Source organism: Culex pipiens, chromosome 1, assembly GCF_016801865.2.
Source record: "Culex pipiens pallens isolate TS chromosome 1, TS_CPP_V2, whole genome shotgun sequence".
Taxonomy (NCBI): Eukaryota; Metazoa; Arthropoda; class Insecta; order Diptera; family Culicidae; genus Culex; species Culex pipiens.
This window is the reverse complement of record NC_068937.1, coordinates 135096102-135118269: the sequence shown is the minus strand read 5'-3', so window position 1 is coordinate 135118269 and position 22168 is coordinate 135096102. Positions and strand designations below refer to the sequence as shown.

Below are 22168 nucleotides of genomic sequence, written 5' to 3'. Positions count from 1 at the left end.
ACCACCTTTTGACAGTTCAGCGCGACGCTTTTATAGCACCAATTAAGTCGAAAACAGGAGCGACAACACCTTCAAGCAAGCGCCGACTGACAAGGATTTAATTACCATACGCGATAATTGTGCGCGCGGTGTCTGGTTTTGACAAAGAGCCCCGCGGGGTGGACCCAGATCTGCGATTCGGAACGATTACCGGCGTGCAGTTTGTCAACAAAGTTGTTAGCCTCCGCGCAATTAACGGTTGTGTTTCGAGAATTAATTGTGGAAAATTTATAGCGTTGCCATCGCAACAAGTAACTTTGTTGTCAACAGCGCCATTATGGCAATCTGTCAAAATTGAATTAAAATCCCGAAGGGCGCGCCCAATGTCAAAGGGCAGCGTCCTCCAGCGCCATCTTGGATGCTCAAGAAACCATCAGAAGTCTCAAGGCGTCCAGACGCATTAAAAATTCGATGCGGGGGTCATCCACCACCTCTTCATTTTTCGTTTACGATCGGGCACGTGACGGCGGTGTATCCACGGCGACGACGACGATGATCGATAATGGTCAATAAAACTAAAAACAACCGCACAAAGGCCGCTGCTCCACGGGGGGAAATCAATAATGGACAAAGAATGGAGTCCGGCAGCCCCAGCTTTATGGCAAACCAAGCGCGGTGGCCACCTCTCCAGACGCCTTTTACAAATCGTTGGGTATAAAAAAGCGATTTCGGCCTGATGGACTTCCAGCCACCAACAGGTTCCAAATGGGGGGCTAATCGCGTGGGATTATGTCATTTTTCATAATATTATGCTGCCGGGCTATTGATCATAGATAAATGCCTTTTTATAGGTTATGTTACGGTACTTGAAATCGAACAAGGCATATTTTGACAGTCATTGTCAAGCAACTGTCACTGAACTGTCTTTTAAACGTGAAACAGGAGGTTCGATGACCGTTTCCAACTTTCTAGCCGGACAAAAAACCGACAAGCTTGTAAGAATCGTAACGCAAACAAGATGAATGAGTGCGGAGGACTATCAAGCAAGTCGTTTGCGAACTAAAGTTTGTTGATCTTTTGCAGCTCGGTGTCGTTTCTCACTCGAAAAAAAAGCAAAAACAATCGCTTTCATTCATTAAAGCTGGTGGGTGTGTTTAGCTTACAGTTTGTCAACAAAAAATAAACCTGACAGCTGCCTCTCCTAATTGAAACCAGCAGAGACGCTGCTTTTTATGGCGCGCGCCATTATGGCATCTGGCTATCGGTCACGCGCGGTGTCACCGCCTGCTGTGTTATCGAAGTAGTAGGTGTGGTGCAACATGAATTATCACGCGCTCCCACGCCGACTCGACAATGTCGCTTAGAAAAGTGAAAGCGACCATAAATAATTCATTTATCGCCCACGACCCACCCCAGCTATCAAAATCTTCGAAAATACAAGTGCTATAAACAATGCACTTCTTTCACAAAATCAAAACAAAACAAGACGCAATCTCATTCAGCTGTCCAGCTGTTCCGGGAAAGTCCATCTCAGGCGCGCTTACACGCTCAAGTAAACTGTATCTAAATTAAAAATCTCCCAGAGGCCATTTAACCACCACAGCGCTTTTCACTTTCGTCGCCCGCCGAGTTACGCGATTCCATTCAGCAAAGAAATCCGGTATATTTGCGGACCGAAAAAAAAAATCCCTATTTAAAACCGTTTCCAACCGTGAAAATCCCGAGCTCGTTTCACACTTTCTAGCCGAGGACCACCGAAAAAATAAAACCCTAACCTAAAAGATAAGATCGCAGCATGCGCTGCGAAAAAATACAAGTCCCAAGTGTGATGTCATATGTTTGACAGTTTGGACCCCGGGTCCGGTTTCGGAGAAGCCACAAACATTCGACCTCGACTGCGGCCAAAAGGGTAAGCGCAGTTTGACAGGCCTTTCTTCTGCAACGCCTACTATTTCAAAAAATTGCACGGTTCACGCTCTGATTGAGGCAAGATTTTCTGATTAAAAGTGCGAGCAAACAAAACTCCACTCTAAAACGGCTTATTTTTTACGGCAACTTGACAGATGACCACGAGAATACATTCTTTTCGCGGAAATTTACGATTCTAACAACGCCAAGCCGTTTGCGGTGCCCCATTTCGCACGGTGAATGCATAATGTTGTTGCCCAAACCATACAAATTGGGCCATCAGGCCGGTCCGGCCCGGTCTAAGAATGCAATAATTCTCGTAACCGCACACAAGTTGCACCGGTATCAAATGGTGAAATCTAGCGGCGAAAGGGTTGAAGTCAGATGGGTTCATCGTAAACAAAATAAACGTGTAGCTTTGACAGCTTCGTGACTGTCATTTTGCCTGAGAGGAAATGTCAAAGCAACAACTTCAACCCTGGACTCCGTGGTGAATTATGAATGAACCAGAGTCGGCCGAGACAAACCGCCTCTGTACGCCGTTGTCGGTGCCATGTCGTTTTGCTTCGCAGCATATTTTACCTCTTTGCCTCCAGCAAATACTTCTCTTCAAATGCAACTCGCACTCGCCGGCTTGTGCCTGAATGCATAATTTGATAATGTAAATAAATTTGTTTTTATTGTTGCCCATAAGCCCGCAGCGCTCTACAGCAGAGAGAGGTAAATGGTTATTATGAATCGTTTATGAGTGGACGGCGGCGGAATAAATCTCGGTACGTGTGCGGACCGACCTGGATCGGCGTCTGAAGTGACCGCCGATGGTCATCGTAGGGGTTACGTTGATTGATTGGTGATCAATGTGGTGTGCCCTTTTGACCTATTTCTGTCGCTTTGATGGCATTTGACAGTAGGCCATTTTATAGCACGAATTTGACGTTTCGATACACGCTCAACAAAAATTACTAAACCTAGCACATTTTATGAACGGAATATTGTTTCGCAACTCTAGGAACAACTCTGCAATATCTTTAAATTCACTTGTACGATCGTTCCTTACGATCATCGGTACAAGGTCTGCGCCAGTTTGCATCGGGTGAAATATCCGTTCGTTCAAAGATCGTTAATCGCCGTGGTCGTAAAAACCCAAGTTCTCTGCGCCGTCCGACTAAACTTCTGATCACAACAAGCCCGCGATCGTTAACTGCGCGCTGCATTTATGAATGAAACGATCGTGTTTTATAGCATTCCGCATCGAACGCAGAGAACTGAGTGGGTGTCCCCGCAGACGGTTTGGCTATTTCTCAGAACCTGCCACAAGAACCGGTTCCAGTATATCGCGCGCTCAAGCCCGCAGTAGTAGGCGGCGGTAAAACCTTTTTTCAAAACGCGCGCACACAAAGGATTCCTTCGGCAACAAAGTTGGCGCTGATGGCACCCTGGCGACACACATAACCTCAAAGAAGAGGAAGCGTTCGAGCTGTCAACGCTGCGGTGCCGCGATTTATAGCTCTATTCCAAAGTTGACGTTTATCGGCGACGTGGTCGCCATCTTTTCCACGGTTAATTAGGTTTGACGAAAGTTCAACTGAATTGTAACCTCCGTCGTTAGGCTTGCCAAACGAAATGTAAGTTTTTTTTTTCTCATACAGCAATCTTTTTGTTTCATTATAGTGATTGCTACTGCATAAAAACCGACAACTGGTCGGAAAGAGTTCCCACTTGTGCCAGCTAACGCTGCTAACGAGAGAGAGGGAGGCAAGATAAAATATGACGCTCGCTGGTTCGGTTCGCTCCAAAAGACACACATAATAATGGCAAGGAAATTGAAATTTAAGAATTACTGAACGAACTTACAAAAAAGCGTTTGCCCGCATCAAGTAGGCACTGCAGTGCTGGTTCGGACTTGGCACAAACTGCTAGACACTGCATTTTGCTGGAAATCTGCCAAACACCAATAATTAAGACTGAACTCGATGAAATAATTAGTTTTAATATTTGTACAAATTTAAAATGTTAATTTTTGTTTAAAAAAATCTCAATGTTTCAAAGATACCAAAAACCGAATTTAAAAACATCTTCTCCACTTATCTATGAACATGTTTTATCTGTGGCAAACGAGACCAGCTGCTGCAAGATAGGCGTCTGGAACAAGCCTAGCGAGAGGAGAAGTGCTTTGTTGTGTCACTTGAGACGTCTTCCGGAACGACAGGCACCAGAGCCGTATCGGCTTTCATTCCTTGCGGTTTCCACAGCTATAGTGGCGGGAACAAAATCGATATTGTACCCCGAAAAAAAAGCAAATACTGCCAATTGAGTTCGTTAACCCATTTGGTAACGGTCCCGTGTCCCGCCATCTTGGTAACGCCTGATTGAACAAATTTGGGTCAAACACCCCGGGGCGCAAAAGTTTATCGCAGGTACCCATAAACCACAGACAGTGAATAATAAATTACGAAATTGAGGTCAGTGGTCGTAAAAAAAACCGGGAGGAAAAAAAATCGATCGAAGATTAAATCAGCTCACGTCGCCAAATCTCTCCGCGGCTTTGCCGTTGTTCCATTTCGCCAAATGACATAACCTCAAAAAGCGTTTGCTTCCAATGCCCAATTTCACCACACGAACCGTTACGCGATTCTTCCAGAATGTCGCATCGAGTTGAATGAATCTTATCAAGCCGAAAATATGTGGCATTGACCTACGGCACTCGTAGATTATTTTTTGTTTGTAAACAAACAAGCGTCAGTCATCAGAACGCTGACCTCTAACCTGACGTTATCAACGAATGCTGTGACACAGGAACGCATAACGCTACCGTTAGTAAATAAAAAGGCAACATCAAAGCAACCTGCCAAGTGCCTCCCTTTGATTCTTCAAGGTTTCACAATGCTAAAGGTGAGGTAGCTGTCAAACTTCTGTTGTCAACAACTGACAGACAGCCATCATCATACATAATACCGGTAGCCACCGCAGCGCGTCACTTTCGTCCAGTGCGTCTGAAACCTTATGAAATTGGATACGAAGTTGTTTTGGTTGCGGCGACCAAAGTCAGCCTACTTCGATAAGCGAGCGGCCGTCAAAGCCTGCTGCGAAGGCGGCGTCTGGGCACATTATGTGTCGCAATACAACAATATTTAGAACGGAAATTGAGTACCACTTTCCGCCTTTTTTCTCTCTCTCTCGTGTCGCGTCATGTCAAAGTCAACGGCAAACAAAAGCAACGCGCGCGTTGGGAAAGTTATTGTTTCCGTTTTAAAGAAAAAAAAATCGCTTTCCAAGAAAGACACATTTTTCAACGCCAAGGGTTCACACCTACGCGAACCTTTTTCAATCTTTTGATTTCGCGACGACCCGATTTGCTTTCTTTTCACAGCCCTGCGAGAAATGGCGGCACGGCTGTCATCATTGTTTACCCTCTTTTTGTTTGTTTGCAAGCTCGGCTTTCACCGGTCGCGGATGTTGGACTTTTTGTACGATCATGTCATATTTAATAAAATATTTCTTACGACTTGTTCGCCGATAATGATGGCGATCTGCTGTCTTTTTGTGTTACTCAAAAACATAGACCGAACTTGACAGTAAACAAACAATAGCGCTCGGTTGACAGTAAATTTCAAATAAACAAAATTTAAAACCATTCATAGTCGCTCGGAGCGCTGAGCACAATAAATACCAATTAAAAAAGGTCAATTTCGAAACCGCGTGCTTCAGAGAGGGCGTCGCGTACCAATGCGCTCAATTAATGGTTTTGGACATGGATGCCCTGCACCGCAGACAAAACAGTCGAAAAACCGCAACGCCATAAAAATGGCTTGCGGTATGCGCGGTTTTCGGTAATTTCACCCTTAAAAATTACATTTACCAGTCCAGGAAATGGACGGTTAGGCAACCGATCAGCGATGCGGTGGCGGCGCTGCGATCGCTTGAGAGATCCCTCTCTGTCTCCGGAGAGTAATCATAGTTGGCTTTGCGCAGCGAAAGGCGCGATAAATTGGACCAAACAGCACAAATATAAACGAATCGTGGACAATGGGCCCATCAATCGCTGCGTTGTTGTGGTGGAGTAAGCCCTTGAAATGGGTGCGAACGCTCGTACACAAAAAACGCTCCCATTGCGTCACGTTTCGTGAGTGAACGCGTGTATGATTACTGTTGGTCTGTGCGCCAAATGTTAAAGATCAAACGTGCGACCTCCACCATGTATTAATATGGTAACGGTACAGCCCCTTTCAAAAATCCGGAGCCCATGTAATCAAGGGGCTGTCTAGTTTGCCGCTAATTTATGACTGCGATGTTTCACAGGTAGATGTAAAAAATCGAAGGTCTTTTGCAGATTGTTTCAATGTTTACAGATTAGGATTTTCGCACAGAATCGCCGGATATTGATCGTAAAATTTGGAGATCCATTCATTGACAAATATCATCAAATGTAAACAATGACGTGCCAACTCGTTTAAATTTATAGCATCCGTTGTGCGTAAAGGCCCTTCCCACAAAATCAGCGACAAAGCGCGCCCCCTCTTGCACAAAATTGACCGAGCGCTCACGGTTCAAATCAATTGACCCACTTCCTGACCCAGTTGCGCCGACCGCCATCTAATCCGAGAGTTCCGACCCAACCCGTCGATGATTGGCCATCACCGAGTTGTGCGCGCGTCGCAGAGCGAAATCCCGTTGGTTCGGGGGCACCAGTACGCCAAAAAAGGAAGGGCAATTGAACGGTTTTATCAACGATCACCGGCGGCGGCGGTGATGTGCTCCAGTACTTCGCATCCCATGGAACTGGGTTGTGACACTGACATGATGGTCTTGGTTGAATGGATCTGCATCGTCGGTGCAGTTGAGGTTAGCTTCCAGCCAAGTACATCAGTCATCTCCAAACACGGCCGCGACGGCCGTAGATGCCCTCAAGATGATGCGTGGAACCTTCCCTGGAGATGCGACGCACTCCCGCTAGAGGTTAAGTGTACTGCGCCGCCGAGAAGGAGTACTAATAAGTACAACCTAGCTATTTCCAGCGATCAGATAAACAACCGCCATGTGTACACAAATTCTCCACGGCGCAGTGAACGGGCCACTGTTTACACCACCCCTGCAGCTGGCACGATTCAGCGCGCTGGCGATGAATGTGGGAACGTAGTCCGACGACAGTCAATTTGTGATCATATTTCTTGAAAGCCTGGAAAAATGCTGCACTTTTACACACCACCAAATCAAAACTCGACACTGACCTGTCAAAATGAACAAATTTCTCACGGCTACTGTGAAGAAAAACTTCAAACGACCTTGAAACTGTCAGATGCGACAGTCCTTCAGAAACGCACTTTTCTCAGCGTGGGGTCCATGGGGTGACGCTCACAGCTTTGATTTATGCACAGAACGATGAAGATCTCCCCCCATCTCTCTGATGTAAACAAATCGTCGCGCCACCAGCAAGATAGCGACATGCAACCGCCTGAAGTGATCCGGAGCCATCTTGGGACGGCGGAGAGACACATAAATTTTCATTTAAATTAAGTACGCGTGAGAATCGTGAGTTGGTGTCCAGAGAGAAGGCTTCAAAGACCGAAAAGAGGAGGAGGAGGAGCAGGAAGAACCGCTAAACCGAATTAATCATGGCTCGCTGCGATGGTAAGGCTCGCAAAACAAGATTGCAAATTTGGCAGTGCGTCGTCGTCGTCGTTCACACACTCTAATTGAACTCTGTGGCGTTTTTGGGTAAAACAAGTTCGGCGCGGGCACGCTCTGCGTCCAAAAAAGCGTACTTGTAATCGGAGATAACAAGAAATAGTTTCTTGGGCGCGCACTTTGGAATGTTAATTGATCGACGACGACTGAGAGATATTTTCGCTGCACCAAGATGGCGTAAAATGCTAATGTCAGGTAGTACGCGCCATGTCAACAGCCCATAAAAACGGCAATTCGCTAATGATTCGTGTCGAAGAAGCAGTAGTGCGCACTTTAGTGACAATTTGTTACGTGATCTCGTCGATCACCACTGATCATTGATCGATCACCCCGCTTGCAACTCGTCTCGTAAGATGCTAGGATCTCTCTGTGCGGTATTTACACAAGATGGCGCACTCAACGACTAGTAAGAGGGCATTACCCAACTACTACAATCCATGGCTTACTTGATCCGTTGCGGGTGCGCGCGCAGTTGATTGCTGGCATGGTGAATAATTAATTGACAATTGTGCCCTCTGGAAATGCCACCCAGGCGCTTGCAGTGACATGTGTTGTGAAATCCCGCGCGCAATCGATCAGCACTTGACAGCTATTGAAAGCACTCGAGAGAATGCGATCTTGCCTCATGATCTTTTCGAGAACACGCATTCTAAAAGAAAGAAATGATAACGATCGAAAGTTGACGACATTGATTGGAAAGTCACTCTCCCTAACCTAGAAACCCAGATTGCCAAAAACATTCCATCATTACACACCGAGTGGTGACTGGATAACCGGTCCACTGGATGAGAGCATTCATTATAAGGCGATATTTGGGAAGACAAGCCGACCGTTAATGACCTCAGAGGAGCCGGAAGTCGCGCAGTCTACCCCAGCCACAGCTGATCACCCCGAGGGCAACTCCGATCGACCAGCTAACCCAAAGGGTTTCACTTTCTTCAACGACTCCACGTTTTTGCTGTTTTGTTTTTAAAAACTCTACACGCCATCCCGACGCCATGATTAGGCGCGTTTTTGCGCTTAAAAACGTGATAATTAACAACGGAGCGTGCGCGAACGCGCGCCATCGCGCGTTTCTCTTACTTAAAAGTCAGATTTTCCTCAGCTTAAAGTCCGTAATTTTGCACGAGAGTGTATATTTCTGCTCCGCTGAGCACTTAATCGAGAAATTAAAAGTGAGAGTGTGTGCGTGCAACATGGAGTTAAACTTTTCAAAGTGCCATGGTAACCTTCACAGCAACTTCACAGAAAGTTTAACTCCATGTTGCACACACTCTCACATTTAATTTCTCGATGCGCCCTCACGGAACACAGAAAGTGAAACCCCGCGCCGCGCACACACATGTGGTGGCGAAGACGCTGAAGGGGTCTCGTCCAAGGTCTCCCTGTTTGAAAAATGTCGCACGTCGTACAAGCTGTCGCGCGGTTTTGATTTTACCGTTTCGATATCGATTGGTCGAAAGGACGACAAACGTACGACAAACACTCGACATGCCCGACATTGTTTTTTCCATCGATTTTCCTTCAATTCGACGTCACGATTTTCGTCGACGCAAACAGTTTGACAGTTCTCTTCAGCTGGTCTTGTTTGGACTTGATTGCAACCGAATCGAACCAGTAATTGTTGATGTTGGGCTTCGGAAGGATTTTGACCGGTTGATAGGTAAGTTGTGCTTCTTTTTCTGTCGGAAAGTTCCGGCCGGAGTGGTCAAGTGGCCAAATTATAGCTTCTTATGTTCCAGATATTCAGAATTCGGTCTTCGTGGCGGTGGAGGAGGAGGACGAGACGCATGAATCCGGCGGGCCAGGTCTTCGTGGCGGAAGACGGGACCAGAAGGAACCGAGCTTATGGAGGATATGGTTCATTCCAAAGAAGGAGGAGGATGAAACACCGAGTGTCAAAAGTTCTACCCAAGGTAAGAGAAAAAGGGGTACAGAATAATCATCTCTTGGCGGTGTTTCTGATCCACCGGAAGTTTTTATCAATAGAACTGTTGCTTCAAGTCATTGAAATGATGGAAGAGGCGCATTTCAAAGTATCGGGAGTGAACTTGGAAGACGGAAAGTATGAGGGCTAATATTGGGTGTTATGATCATTGGACTTCAGAATTCTATAATAAAAAACGTTACTTAATCCACCAGAAGGTGGTTGCTGCCTTCCTCCTGAAAGCTTTGGCTAACGCTTACTTAGTAAAGACACTATACATCTGAGTGCTGCCATCTATGATAAATTTAATTATTCATTTGAAAGCACTGCAGTGTTTGTGTGCGTGCACGGCGTGCACTGAGCGGAAAGTTCCGACAGCTATCCGCCGGAGCTTTCAAATTATGTAAATAATGACCCTTTTTAGTATCAACCAAAACAGTTTTTCTAACATAACTTTTGAAGTACTGCACCAAACCGGATGAAATTAAAAAAAGACTTAAAGGACCTGAAGGCGAATCCAAAAACAAAGATCCGGACAAGATCGGTCGGGCCAGTTCCGAGAAAAGTGAGTGAGAAAAAAAATTCTACGTCCATCCACACGCACAGACATTTGCTCAGAATTTGATTCTGAGCCGATATGTATACGTAAAGGTGTATCTAGAAGGCTTATTTAAAAAGTTCAATTTTTGAGTGATTTTATAGCCTTGCCTCAGTGAGGTGAGGAAGGCAAAAACTATAACATAAATGCTCCGCCAGGATTATCTCGATGATGAGTTTCAAAATTTAAAAACTACCAGCATCCTAAATAATATTTTACAGATTTTTTTTATTTTTTTTTACTGAAAAAAATAAAATTAATTAAAAAAAAGGTTGAAAACAAAGCAGATTACAAAAAAATAAGGTGTTTTTTTAAAAGGTTTGCAGAATTTTTAAAATTATAACAAATTGAAAAAATGCAGATTACAAAAAGGTAAAAGCAATATTTTTTTTATTTCAAACACTTAGAAAAAATAATTCTAAAATTCTAAAAAAATAAATAAATTCTAAAATTCTAAAATTCTAAAATTCTAAAATTCTAAAATTCTAAAATTCTAAAATTCTAAAATTCTAAAATTCTAAAATTCTAAAATTCTAAAATTCTAAAATTCTAAAATTCTAAAATTCTAAAATTCTAAAATTCTAAAATTCTAAAATTCTAAAATTCTAAAATTCTAAAATTCTAAAATTCTAAAATTCTAAAATTCTAAAATTCTAAAATTCTAAAATTCTAAAATTCTAAAATTCTAAAATTCTAAAATTCTAAAATTCTAAAATTCTAAAATTCTAAAATTCTAAAATTCTGAAATTCTAAAATTCTAAAATTCTAAAATTCTAAAATTCTAAAATTCTAAAATTCTAAAATTCTAAAATTCTAAAATTCTAAAATTCTAAAATTCTAAAATTCTAAAATTCTAAAATTCTAAAATTCTAAAATTCTGAAATTCTAAAATTCTAAAATTCTAAAATTCTAAAATTCTAAAATTCTAAAATTCTAAAATTCTAAAATTCTAAAATTCTAAAATTCTAAAATTCTAAAATTCTTAAATTCTAAAATTCTAAAATTCTGAAATTCTAAAATTCTAAAATTCTAAAATTCTAAAGTTCTGAAATTCTAAAATTCTAAAATTCTAAAATTCTAAAATTCTACAATTCTAAAATTCTAAAATTCTAAAATTCTAAAATTCTAAAATTCTAAAATTCTAAAATTCTAAAATTCTAAAATTCTAAAATTCTAAAATTCTAAAATTCTAAAATTCTAAAATTCCTAAATTCTAAAATTCTAAAATTCTAAAATTCTAAAATTCTAAAATTCTAAAATTCTAAAATTCTAAAATTCTAAAATTCTAAAATTCTAAAATTCTAAAATTCTAAAATTCTAAAATTCTAAAATTCTAAAATTCCAAAATTCCAAAATTCCAACATTCCAAAATTCCAAAATTTTATTTTAGGATTTTAAAATTTTTGAATTAATGATTTATAGAATTTAAGAATTTTAGTATTTCATAATTTTAAAGTTCTAAAACTCTAAATTCTAAAAATTTTATAATTTTGAAATACTTAGGTTTGACTTAGGTTCTACAATTTTTAATCTCTTAAATTTTTATATTGTATTACACTCAGCCCCCGGTGGTTGGTCACTTTTTCGTTTGTAAAATGGGTGTCAAACTAAAAAGTTACCCCTTTCGTTTGACAACAGTTGGTGTCAAACCATCGGGTTTTGAGTGTATTCTTATAATTCTTGATATTTGTAAATTTCAAATATGTCAAAGATTAAATTTCATTTTTAAATTATTCAGATATTTTAAATTTTTACGATTAATTTAAACATTCGAACATTTTAAAATTGTTTAAAGTCTTTTAAGTTCTTAGCATCCTCAAAGCATGGACTTTGGGGTCTTCAGAAACACATGCACTTTAAATTTAAAAAAATCAAAAATATTTAAACAGGTCCAGATGGGTTTTCTCCCTAAAACTTTGGAGAAAAACCATGCGTTGATGTTGATTTTTGATTTGAAATCTAAAATGTTAGAATTTTTTATTGTCTTAAACTTTCTTTTATCTTTATTTTCTTAAAAAATTATTAACTGCTTTTTCAGTTTTTTTTTCAAAATTTTACATTGAAAGTTAAATTTTTGAATATTCCACAATTAATTATTTTATGAATTTTCACAGATTTTTTGAGTTGAACCATAATATATATATATAAGTATAATATCTGTCATGAGATTCCCTTTGGTTCAACAACAAAACTCTAGATATGATTTGGATATGATGATTCAGCCGAATGACGTTATCTTTTTTCAGGTATCCAACAATTTTCCAATCTGATCCTGCTAACAAACCAGCGTCTTCGTGTTGTCCCACGCAGTTTGTTGAACGGAAGCTGTAACGACCGCAAAAACATCTGCTTCGGATGTGCGTAAACCGACGTTGTCCCGTACTCCGGTGGCCATCAATCCATGGGACATAAACGGTGGCGCCGCACCCCGCCGTATCTGCGGCTAGTCGGAGAGCAATAGTCAATCTTGATCATGATGCTGCCTCGCACGCTGGCGTCGGCTCGAAAAGATGGCTGGCAAATTCCGGACCCGGAAGACAACGCCAAAAACTTCCGGCCAAGATGCCGAGCCAAGATGAAAGACCAACTGGAAGGCAACGCCAAAAACTACGTGGAGATCGCGACACACAAGTAAAATTAATGAATGTATTTTAAATCGAGTGAAAAAGTGAAATTTACAATAAAAATACATCTAAAAAAAATAAAAATAAAAGAAATATCTATTTTTTACTGCAACATAACCTAAAAACCCGAAATGACATCACACGACAAAGGCACGACATCCTAAATAACAAAACCGTGCGACGTCGGTCAAATGTCGTACGACAATGTCGTACAATTTCGATCATCGATCGCACGACAAATACGACATTTTGGTGCAAAAACGTATGACATTCGCGCGAAAGTCGCACGACATTGTCGTGCGATGTCGTACGATTGCACGGACGACAAACGACGGACGTCCGACGAACTTTTCAGTCAGGGCTACTGCGACGACGACTACCGTCGTCGCGGAGTCAACTAGCCGCGGAGAGAGTGCGCGAACCTTTAAATTGGGTCACGAATCAATATCACCGGCATGACATCTCTTTCTCTCTCTTCTCGAACACGGCCTTTGTTGTGATTCGCCAAAACGGGTCGCGCGAGTCGTTTTATAATCTCTCTCTTCTGGGCGAAATCGCGGTCCAGCGCGCGCGATGATTAAAACGCTTTCGCTGTCCATAATTTTTCGAATGGGTAAATATGTTTGGGTAACGGGCCGCTAAATTTGCATAAAATCCCTGCCGCGTTGCGGACATTTCTTTATTTTCGGCACGATCGGTTGATCTGCGCGCGAAAAACGACTCTGAAGGGGGCAACACGTGCCGATGTCAACTTTCGGCTTCAAAAAGTGCAATCTTCGCGAACCGTGTAGCGAAGTGACAGTTGACGTTTTTGAAAGGTCATAACGGGTGGTGAAGTTGTTTACGTCGGTCGCGTTTTCATCAAAGGTAAGAGTAATTATCTCCAGGCTTTCAAGAAATATGATCACAAAAACAGTTCAAATCAATCGTGACAGTGCAAAAAAGGGCCGCAAAGAACCCAACTAAATACTTCCGTCACTTGGAGATAAGCCCAACTAGCTTAACAGCTGCCAATAAAAAGCTCTCTAAACGGTAGCGTGAAAAGTCATAAATAACTAATAAAAGCTGCCAAACAAGGCAGCTCAATTGTTTACAATTTGCTGGCACTAGTCTATTCGCTCGCTCATCCGCTACTCGTTTTTGAAAAGGCCAAGAGCTCTTTCACGCATCTTTCATCACCATTAGGAACAAATTGTATTCGCTGCGGCTCATTTGGCTCACCGAACAGCGAGTTTAGTCAGACTGACGAAGAGGAAGACACTCACAAAGTGAAACTTTGTGAACGATTCAAGGCCGCGACTAGTTTGGGGATGATCGGTCCGGAAGTTCGACTTGGAGTCAATTTTCGTTTTCAGAGGGAGAGAGAAAAAAACGCGTGGGAAAATCGAGAGCCCTTTAGAAATGGCTCATTCCATCTTACCGCGTACAGCGGGTTGAGGTTAGATCAGAGGTCTAGCTTGTGGAGAGAGGTCGAGTGGGAAGATTGACACCCACGCCGACCGGATCGCGGCAGAACCCCCACGCGTCAATCGATCCGGAGTGCGAAACATGTGCTTTCGCCTCTGTCTGATCAAAAACATGTGCGGCGCGACTCTAATCTGATCTGCAACGCGCGGTACAAATTGGCAAGTTACGCCGGCGCAGCACTGTCGTCAGAACGGATAGAAATAAGGTGAGTTTGCTGGAGGACCTTTTTTCTTAATTGATGAATGTGACTTAATCGTGTTTTTAATCTCGACTCGTTCATCTCTTCCAAAGTGACTGGCCGTCGCTACTGCTGGCCGATATTTCCAGCAAGAGGTGTGAGTACCAGAACTGGTTGCCGGCGTGTTTTAGTTAGATAAGGTTGCATCAGCGCGCGGTGAGCGCTCGCCTTCTCTGGAGTGGAGATTGGCTAGAGAAGGGGTGTCTTTGAATAAATCTCCGGGACTGGACGCGACCCCAGCACGAATGATCGTGTAATTAGGTGCGCAATTTGCAAATCTGCGTCACCATTTGCAACCGCAGCAAGCGTAGGAAAGTTGATTGATGGTGGGATTTGACGTCACAGAGTTGTCAACCTGTCAAAGCGAAAGTGTGTTTCTGAAGGGCCGACTGTTTGACAGTTGGGCTTCGTATGAACAGTAAAGCTGGTGCTAACCCACTTAGCGCGATCATGTCACAGAAGGCTAGCGAGGTTAAGCCTTTCCAAACAGGCGAAAAAGGGTCAACAAAGTGAACCTGTTTCTTCAAACCGATGCCAAAGGCCGCCCCTCGTATAAGAATTCCTCGTGCGCGGCGATGACTAAGCCACATCATAAATGCATCATCATCTTCATTTTCTTCGGCACAAGTTACAGAGAGAACCATTCGTCATACATGGCCAGCACAGGTTGCACACCTCTCGAGAAGAACCATCGAGCTGCATTAGGCAAGAGGCTGCTGCGTGATCCCTGGGCTCCAGAGATGGAGCAATAAAAGATAACGAAAATAATAAGAGTTTGGGCCCTTTCTTCTCGCGAAGAATGCAGGCAGCATGCTGAATGCACTTCGGGGCAAAATGGGTCGGCCATGTCTCGAAGGCTTCCCCCCTTCTTCCTTGTCGTTTCGGAACGAATCATAATTATGGAAATTTTTCGTAAGAAAGATTTATTGGTGCCAGGAGGTACCCCGACCATGATGCGCGCACGAAGCGTTCAGAACTAATGATGGCCTTAATGTATCGCGCCATGTAATGACGCGTCGTTCTGATGTCGATTCTTGTGCAGTAGCTACTCTCACAAAAAACGACCAGAGAAACATAAAGAAAGAAAACACACATAAAAAACAAGAACATTTCGCAACATCCAGACTATGGACAAGCCGGAAAACAAGTTTCCGTTTCTTTCGCAGCAACCCATAAAGTAACCAAGCAACGCGGACTTCTGGTCTGCTGCGAGGAGGGCACGGTTCAGCTCGTGCGATAAAGGCCTACTGCGACTATCTTGTATGGGCCAAAGTAACTGTTGTTCTCGTCCAATGTGGTATACATGCGCCAAAGGTGACCATCATCCCAGCAACAACAAAAGGGACGCGAAACCAGTCGAAGATCAGCCGCTTGTCGGCAATTATCGCAAATTGTCCCGTCGCGGCGGCGGCCCGGTAGCACCGACTATCCGAGGGCAAGCTGTCAAAGCAATTAAGTCGATATTCGGAATCGTGCGGCGCCGATTGGTGGGCCCCTCGTCGTCATACCCTTTTACGGTGCACACGGATCAAGGTCGGCTGGAAATTTTAACTGTCAATAAGATGACGGTGAATAATGGCGACGAGTCGTTTTTAAAGAGGGGTGCTACACAAAGGATCCTAATTTTGCTTAATTAGGCAGCTTATGGTTTGGTATTAATTGCTCCCGGAACCTGCCCATAAAACGTACCCAGCAAGTTTGGTTTGAAAACAATTGCATTGTGCAGAATAATTTCAGTGTGTATAAGAAACTGACCAGGGCTGTGGAGTCGGAGTCGGAGTCGGAGCCAGAGTCGGTGGAGTCGGGTCTTTTTGGGGACCTGGAGTCGGAGTCGGAGTCGGAGTCGTCAAAACTCGAACAGCTGGAGTCGGAGTCGGAGCCGGAGTCGGCTAAATTTTAAGAGCTGGAGTCGGAGTCGGAGTCGGAGCCGAAGATTTCTGATAACCCGGAGTCGGAGTCGGAGTTATCTTAAATTCAACAAAAAATATGTTTTTTATTGTTCAGTATTTCCTATAGAACAGCATAATTTACAAAACTGCGTCGCCATTTTTTCATTTTTTTTAGAGATTTATCAGATGCCATTATGTTTTTGAAGCTTTTTATTGTGATTGGAAAGCTCTTATTGTGTTATTTCACTATAATCATTAAATGATAACCTCTTACCTATGTATGTAGTATCATAATTAAAAAAAAAAAAAAAAAAATTGGTTATGTAGTCAGACATTTCTAATTGATTCTTGACTTCTTCCTTTTGCCTATATTTATGTACCCTTTCAATTCAAATTTGACCAAATTTCATCCAGTTCTTTCTGACAAAAGTTCACACACAGTCATCTTTTACCCCGATAGCGAATGTCTTGGAGGTTTTAAGTTAAATCATTTTTAAGGAAAAAAAATATGAGGTACATAAAAAGATTAAAAATAGAAATCACTGTTTTTGGAAATAGAAAAAGAGTCACTGACAGTAACAAATAATCAACGATAATAACAATGTCTCACTTGGAGTGTTGCATTTAAAATAATTGAAACTAACAAAAATTATCAAAAGAAGTTGCAACTAATTTTGAAATAATCATTGAACCATGATGTTGATTTTAGGTAAACTATTTTGATATCGTTGCAAATTATCGTTGAACAAATTTCAAGATTTCAGTACAAAAATGAACTAACAAAATATGTATAGAACAAAATATAGGATTTTAATTTATTTTTCAAAAATTATTAAAAATCAAAATATTATCAACCGTTATGATTTTTTTCAAACTGTACGTCCCACGCCAATATGACGGAAGGTTATTATCATTGCAAATCAATGTACCTTAAAAAAAATGAAACACTAGTGGCCTAGAAAATATTTTACCTGTGGATATTTGTTTTTTTTATATTTTAAGTTTTTTCATTTATTTTGATGGAGGCGCAAGATCATTCATTAAGTTTCGTTTTAGGTGATGATTCACGAAGTATCGTGCGCCTCCTTCTTAATGTATATTGATGTAATGTAATGTAAAATTAAAATAAATTGAAAATTTCCAGGGTAAAATATTTTTTATGTCACAGATATTTGAAAAGGACCTCTCAAGCGTCCTTTTCACGAAGAAATTGTTTAGATACATTAATATGCAATAATAATCTCCTTTAGCCATGGCGTGATGTCCATGTACGTCTTAAAAAAAAACAAAAAAAAATGTTTCGTTTAAAATTGTCATTTAAAAACAAGGTGCCTGTCACTGTGCTTCTTATAAATGTCAGCCTGAAAGTGAGCAAATTGAATTTTTATGTTCAATGGATCATTGAGGCCAGGTTTCTTTTAATTATTCATTCAGAAATAACAATTTAATATTTAAATTTATTAGCTTTAAATTAATTATTTGCTGATTTGAGGTTAAGCAAATAAAAACAACAAATTTACATAAAAAACTGTTCTTCTCAAAATGCCTCTAAAAACTGATTTCTGTTTACATAACGTATAAAACTTGTAACCTAGAAACTTTTTTTCCGTTTTGTGATTCGAACTTATTTTTCTTGAGAAAAACATGACGCTTAGCGAGTATTCAAAAAATCCTATTAATCAATGTTTTAAAAATAATTAACTAATAATAATTAACTAACTTTTGAAACATTTAAAAATATGTGGAGTCGGAGTCGGAGCCAACCATTTGTTGGAAGCTGGAGTCGGAGTCGGAGTCGGAGTCGGCTAGAGTTAGTAGGCCGGAGTCCGAGTCGGAGTCGGAGCCAACCATTTGTTGAAAGCCGGAGCCGGAGTCGGAGTCGGAGTCGGCTAATCTGAGAAAGCCGGAGTCGGAGTCGGAGTCGTTTGAAATATGACCCGACTCCGCAGCCCTGAAACTGACAGCTTGCCGTGAACTCGGTTGCAGGTACATTTCTGAAGGGGTAACTACATGAAGTCGATAAATACTATTTTTTTTTTCGAACTTTTGAGAAATATGATCACAAAACAACGTATTTTTTTAAATTTTCAGCGCATCGTTTAGTGGGAACTGATTAACGCAGCCTCGTGTGGCCTACTTTGATGCAGCGGCAGAAATATCAATCACGCCTGTGTTTACTGCACTATAATTAGCGCCTACTGTGCCGATGATCCAGTTCTCGTCCGGGGCTGATCTCGTCTTACATAAAATCGTTACAAAATGCTCAATTTGTTCAAACCGCGAGACCTTTCCGAGTGTTAAACATCAAGCTGTCAAACGGACAAACCAGAAACGAGCTCTGGTTTCTACAGTAGTCGTCTACAGTAGTCAAACCACCATCCAAACCAGTGGCAAAAGGTCATTAAACTAATTGGGCGTAATGTAACTGGAAGCTCCGGCTACCGAACTCGCCCAAACAAAGCCCATCAACGCGACTTGAGGAAGCCGTCCGCGTGGTCCATCCACGATGCAAATTTTGTCCAGCCATCCATCTGTTTGAGCACTTTGCGCGATCCAACCTATTCCGGGACCATGGACCTCGGCCAAACTCGCCACAAAGAGTCTGCAGATCTTGACACTCTTCTTCGATTTTTGGCATCTCTCATATAGTGAATGCGCGCACGAGGCGAAACTGGAAAGTCGGCAGCGGCAATCGTCCCGTGAGAAACAAGTTAAACCTGTTCCGCAGCCGACCTCTTCGCGGTTTTGTTGTTTTGTATAGTAAGAGTAGCCGTGGAAGACCCCCCGAATTATCACTTTTGTTCTGAGGGGTCCCCCCCAATGATATGATCGGTCGGAAGACACTTAATTATGCGCACGATCAGCGTAGTGACCTTCTCCTCGAGAAGGCTGAGTTACAAAACTGATGAGGGGTGGACTCGGGTTACTCGGGTTTGCTCCAAGGACGCGGGGAGGATCCCTGCTGAGATTTGCCCCATGCCGCAGAACTTATCGTAAATCAAAAGCGCTGATTGCTGAGCTTTTAAATTTGGAGCTGATCTACATAGCGATTCTGACAGCTGATTTCGATTTGATGGGATGCTTGAAAACTGGTTTGTAATTAAATTTGCTCGCTTCTTTGTTCGCTACGTTGAACAATGCTAAACCAAATTCAATCAAATTGATACGCATTATTCGTTCAGTGTATACCGAACCATCAAAAGTCAGGTGAATGTTCCTGAAGGGCCAAACTGTCACAGTCGTTAAAGAGTGCAGTCCGGTCAAGCAAATGGTAAGTCAACTTTTTTCCAAGCTTTCAAGAAATATGATCACAAAAACTGCTCAAAAGTGTGAGCGCACCCGCGAACCGGACCCACGTCGCGATCTACTTTTTCCCGTTCCGTCAGGAGTGATCCGGCAAATTGCATAACATAACAACTTCAGACAGACCCGTCAAAGAAGACAACAAAAGCCCACACTCTGACAGCTCGCGGGCACAAAAAAAGCGTCAGTCATCGAATCAAAACGAGCAAAAAACCGCCAATAGAGAGCGGGCGCGCGCGGGAGATTGTGTACAATAGTAAAAATATTAAGCCTGTGGCCACTCCACAAAATAACGGCGCAACGCGCGGTCCTCGATATCTGCCGGATCGCGCCGGACAAGTACCTCTTCGAGCAAGAACCATCGCGCGGTTTAGTACTTTCGCGAATTGCTCTTTTAGTTCCGCGCGGTCCAAATCGCCGCGGGGCTTGATTGTAGGTTAGAAATCTTTATAAATATACAATGGCCGGTGCGACCGGCACGCAAGCCACTGCACTCCGTGTCCAACTCTGGGGATAGAGTGGATAAGGTAACAACCACTTTGAAGAGAAGAAAGAAAGGCCCCGTAGCTTGCTGTCGGGGAGGGATTGCCTTTTACGGAGGCCCGGACCCTTCCCGGGGATGTCTCTAACGAGAGTGTGCGCTCTCCACGATGATCTCCTTTCTGGAGCGTCGTCGTGCTTGAACCAATTTCGAGAAAGCTATTAATCGAACACCGAGCACCTCACGAGCTTCGCTCCGGAAGGACCACCCGAGATCGAGTCGAAGATTGAAAAGAGGCCTGTTATTACGACGTCGATCGACGGCCACAAACGATCCTGGCCGGAGAGACAGAGATCGTTGTTAGAGTTTAAATTAGATTATCTACTTTCTGGAGATGCACCGCGCCACGATGGCAACACTTCTGGTGGTCAATAAACAGAAAAGAAACCTCTTCGGGACAGATTTATTGCGGGGCCCTTTATTGTTCACGCCAGTTCAAAGGAAATCGTCCAAGTTTCGTTCGGCGACCCTCTGTGTCTGTCGTATCTAAACAAGAGGCAACGAAGACAGAGCGAAGATGACGGAACGAATGAGGTTCAACTTTTAGGTTTGTTTATAATAATGGAACGGGGCACTTCCTAAACAAAGGATTATGGAGTCAATCCGATTGTTCCGAGTCGGACCGTAAATCGTGCGGAAGATTGGTCGATTTTATGTGGGAAAATTGGAACTTGTTGAAAGGAGCAACTTCTAAACGCAGTTAACGCTGATCAAGGGAACCATTGGTTAATTGGGCAGACATGAACTTTTTGACAGTTCAAAAAAAAAAAAAACAAACAAACAAACATAATTAGCCAAGAGGCGATCGATTAAATAAGCTGAGCAGATGATCACAAAATGATTCATGTGACCATCGAAGATGGTGCTAATCAGTGCTGAATGACTGTGCGAAATTTTTACACTGGTTTCACCAGTTATCAAAATTTTGTCGTGGAGATCGGTAGTGACCGATTCGGTGTAATGTCTCAGGATCATCTGACCACCCGCTGTTCGCTCCGCCGAAGGTGCAGTTCCTGTTGTTTTGTGGTGCCAAAAAGCTCATGCCACGTCAAAGAGCTGCGGCAGTTTCATATCCGTCAAGATGATCTGCGAAATCAGTGCGATCGCTACGAGGTTCTTACAGAAAGGTACTGTCAACGGTTGAGGGTCGCAGAAGGCAGACACCACCAGTTCCGGCAACGGGTCCTGCAGAAACTGACCAATTTAGAAGCGAAGATCGACGCCATGTTGGTGAAGCGTGTACGACAAACCAAGGATCCCGAATTGAGGTCTGATTTCGGTGAAATTTTCAAAACTTCTGCCTCTGCCCGTTTCTGCCTGGATGCACTTCAGACGGAAATCTCCTATCTGCAGCAGGAACTGGCGCGGCAAGATCGGCTGATCATAGCAGCCTTAGGATTTATTATACTGCTCACCGCCTACTTGTTCAGAAAGTAAACATTTTTCGAATGTCAATAAATCATCGTGTAGTTTTAATCCAGTGTGTACAATCTCCGTTAGTTTGACATTCGTAGAGTGTTAGCTCCGTTTAAAGGAGTTTCAAAATAAAAATGGATCCCGATGATTTGACAAAAATCAGTGCCAAAGTAAAAAAATAAACTGTATTTTTTTTTATTTAGTTGATTTTTTGTTTTTCTAATTTTGTCCTACCTAATGTATTAACGAATTTGAAATAACATCAAAGGCACAAATGCTAAGGTTAGAATTAAAGTGAACATTTTTGATTTTCAAAACTCATTTGTCTTCAAGTGGATCCCCTTGAGATATCGAGCCTGAAAACACCCAACAGAGCGCGTTAAACTCATTGACACCTTACACGGAGCGCATCGCCGAGTGGGCCAAACTTGTGCGTGACTTTCCCGCTGCGAAGAGGTCTCTCGATGCGCCCCCATCATCTTGGCAGCCCCTTTTCCAAGTGCCCTTATGCATGTAAGTGCATGCACTCACCAACACAAAGTACAAAATTTAATTATAGTTACACCGAAAATTACCACAAGTGTTGAGCTCAT

At 42.4% G+C, this 22168-nt stretch overlaps 2 protein-coding genes across 2 annotated transcripts in view; one reads left to right on the top strand and one right to left on the bottom strand.

Moving 5' to 3' along the window:
* The window catches only part of LOC120418369 (uncharacterized), a 36358-nt gene that overhangs the window by 8051 nt on the left and 6139 nt on the right, over positions 1-22168 (bottom strand). The window lies entirely within an intron of this gene.
* LOC120418371 (uncharacterized) lies at positions 8947-13074 on the top strand. Its single transcript, XM_039580733.2, has 3 exons — positions 8947-9235; positions 9315-9488; positions 12344-13074. The coding sequence occupies exons 1-3, from the start codon at positions 9064-9066 to the stop codon at positions 12460-12462; spliced, it is 465 nt and encodes a 154-aa protein (XP_039436667.1). The 5' UTR covers positions 8947-9063; the 3' UTR covers positions 12463-13074.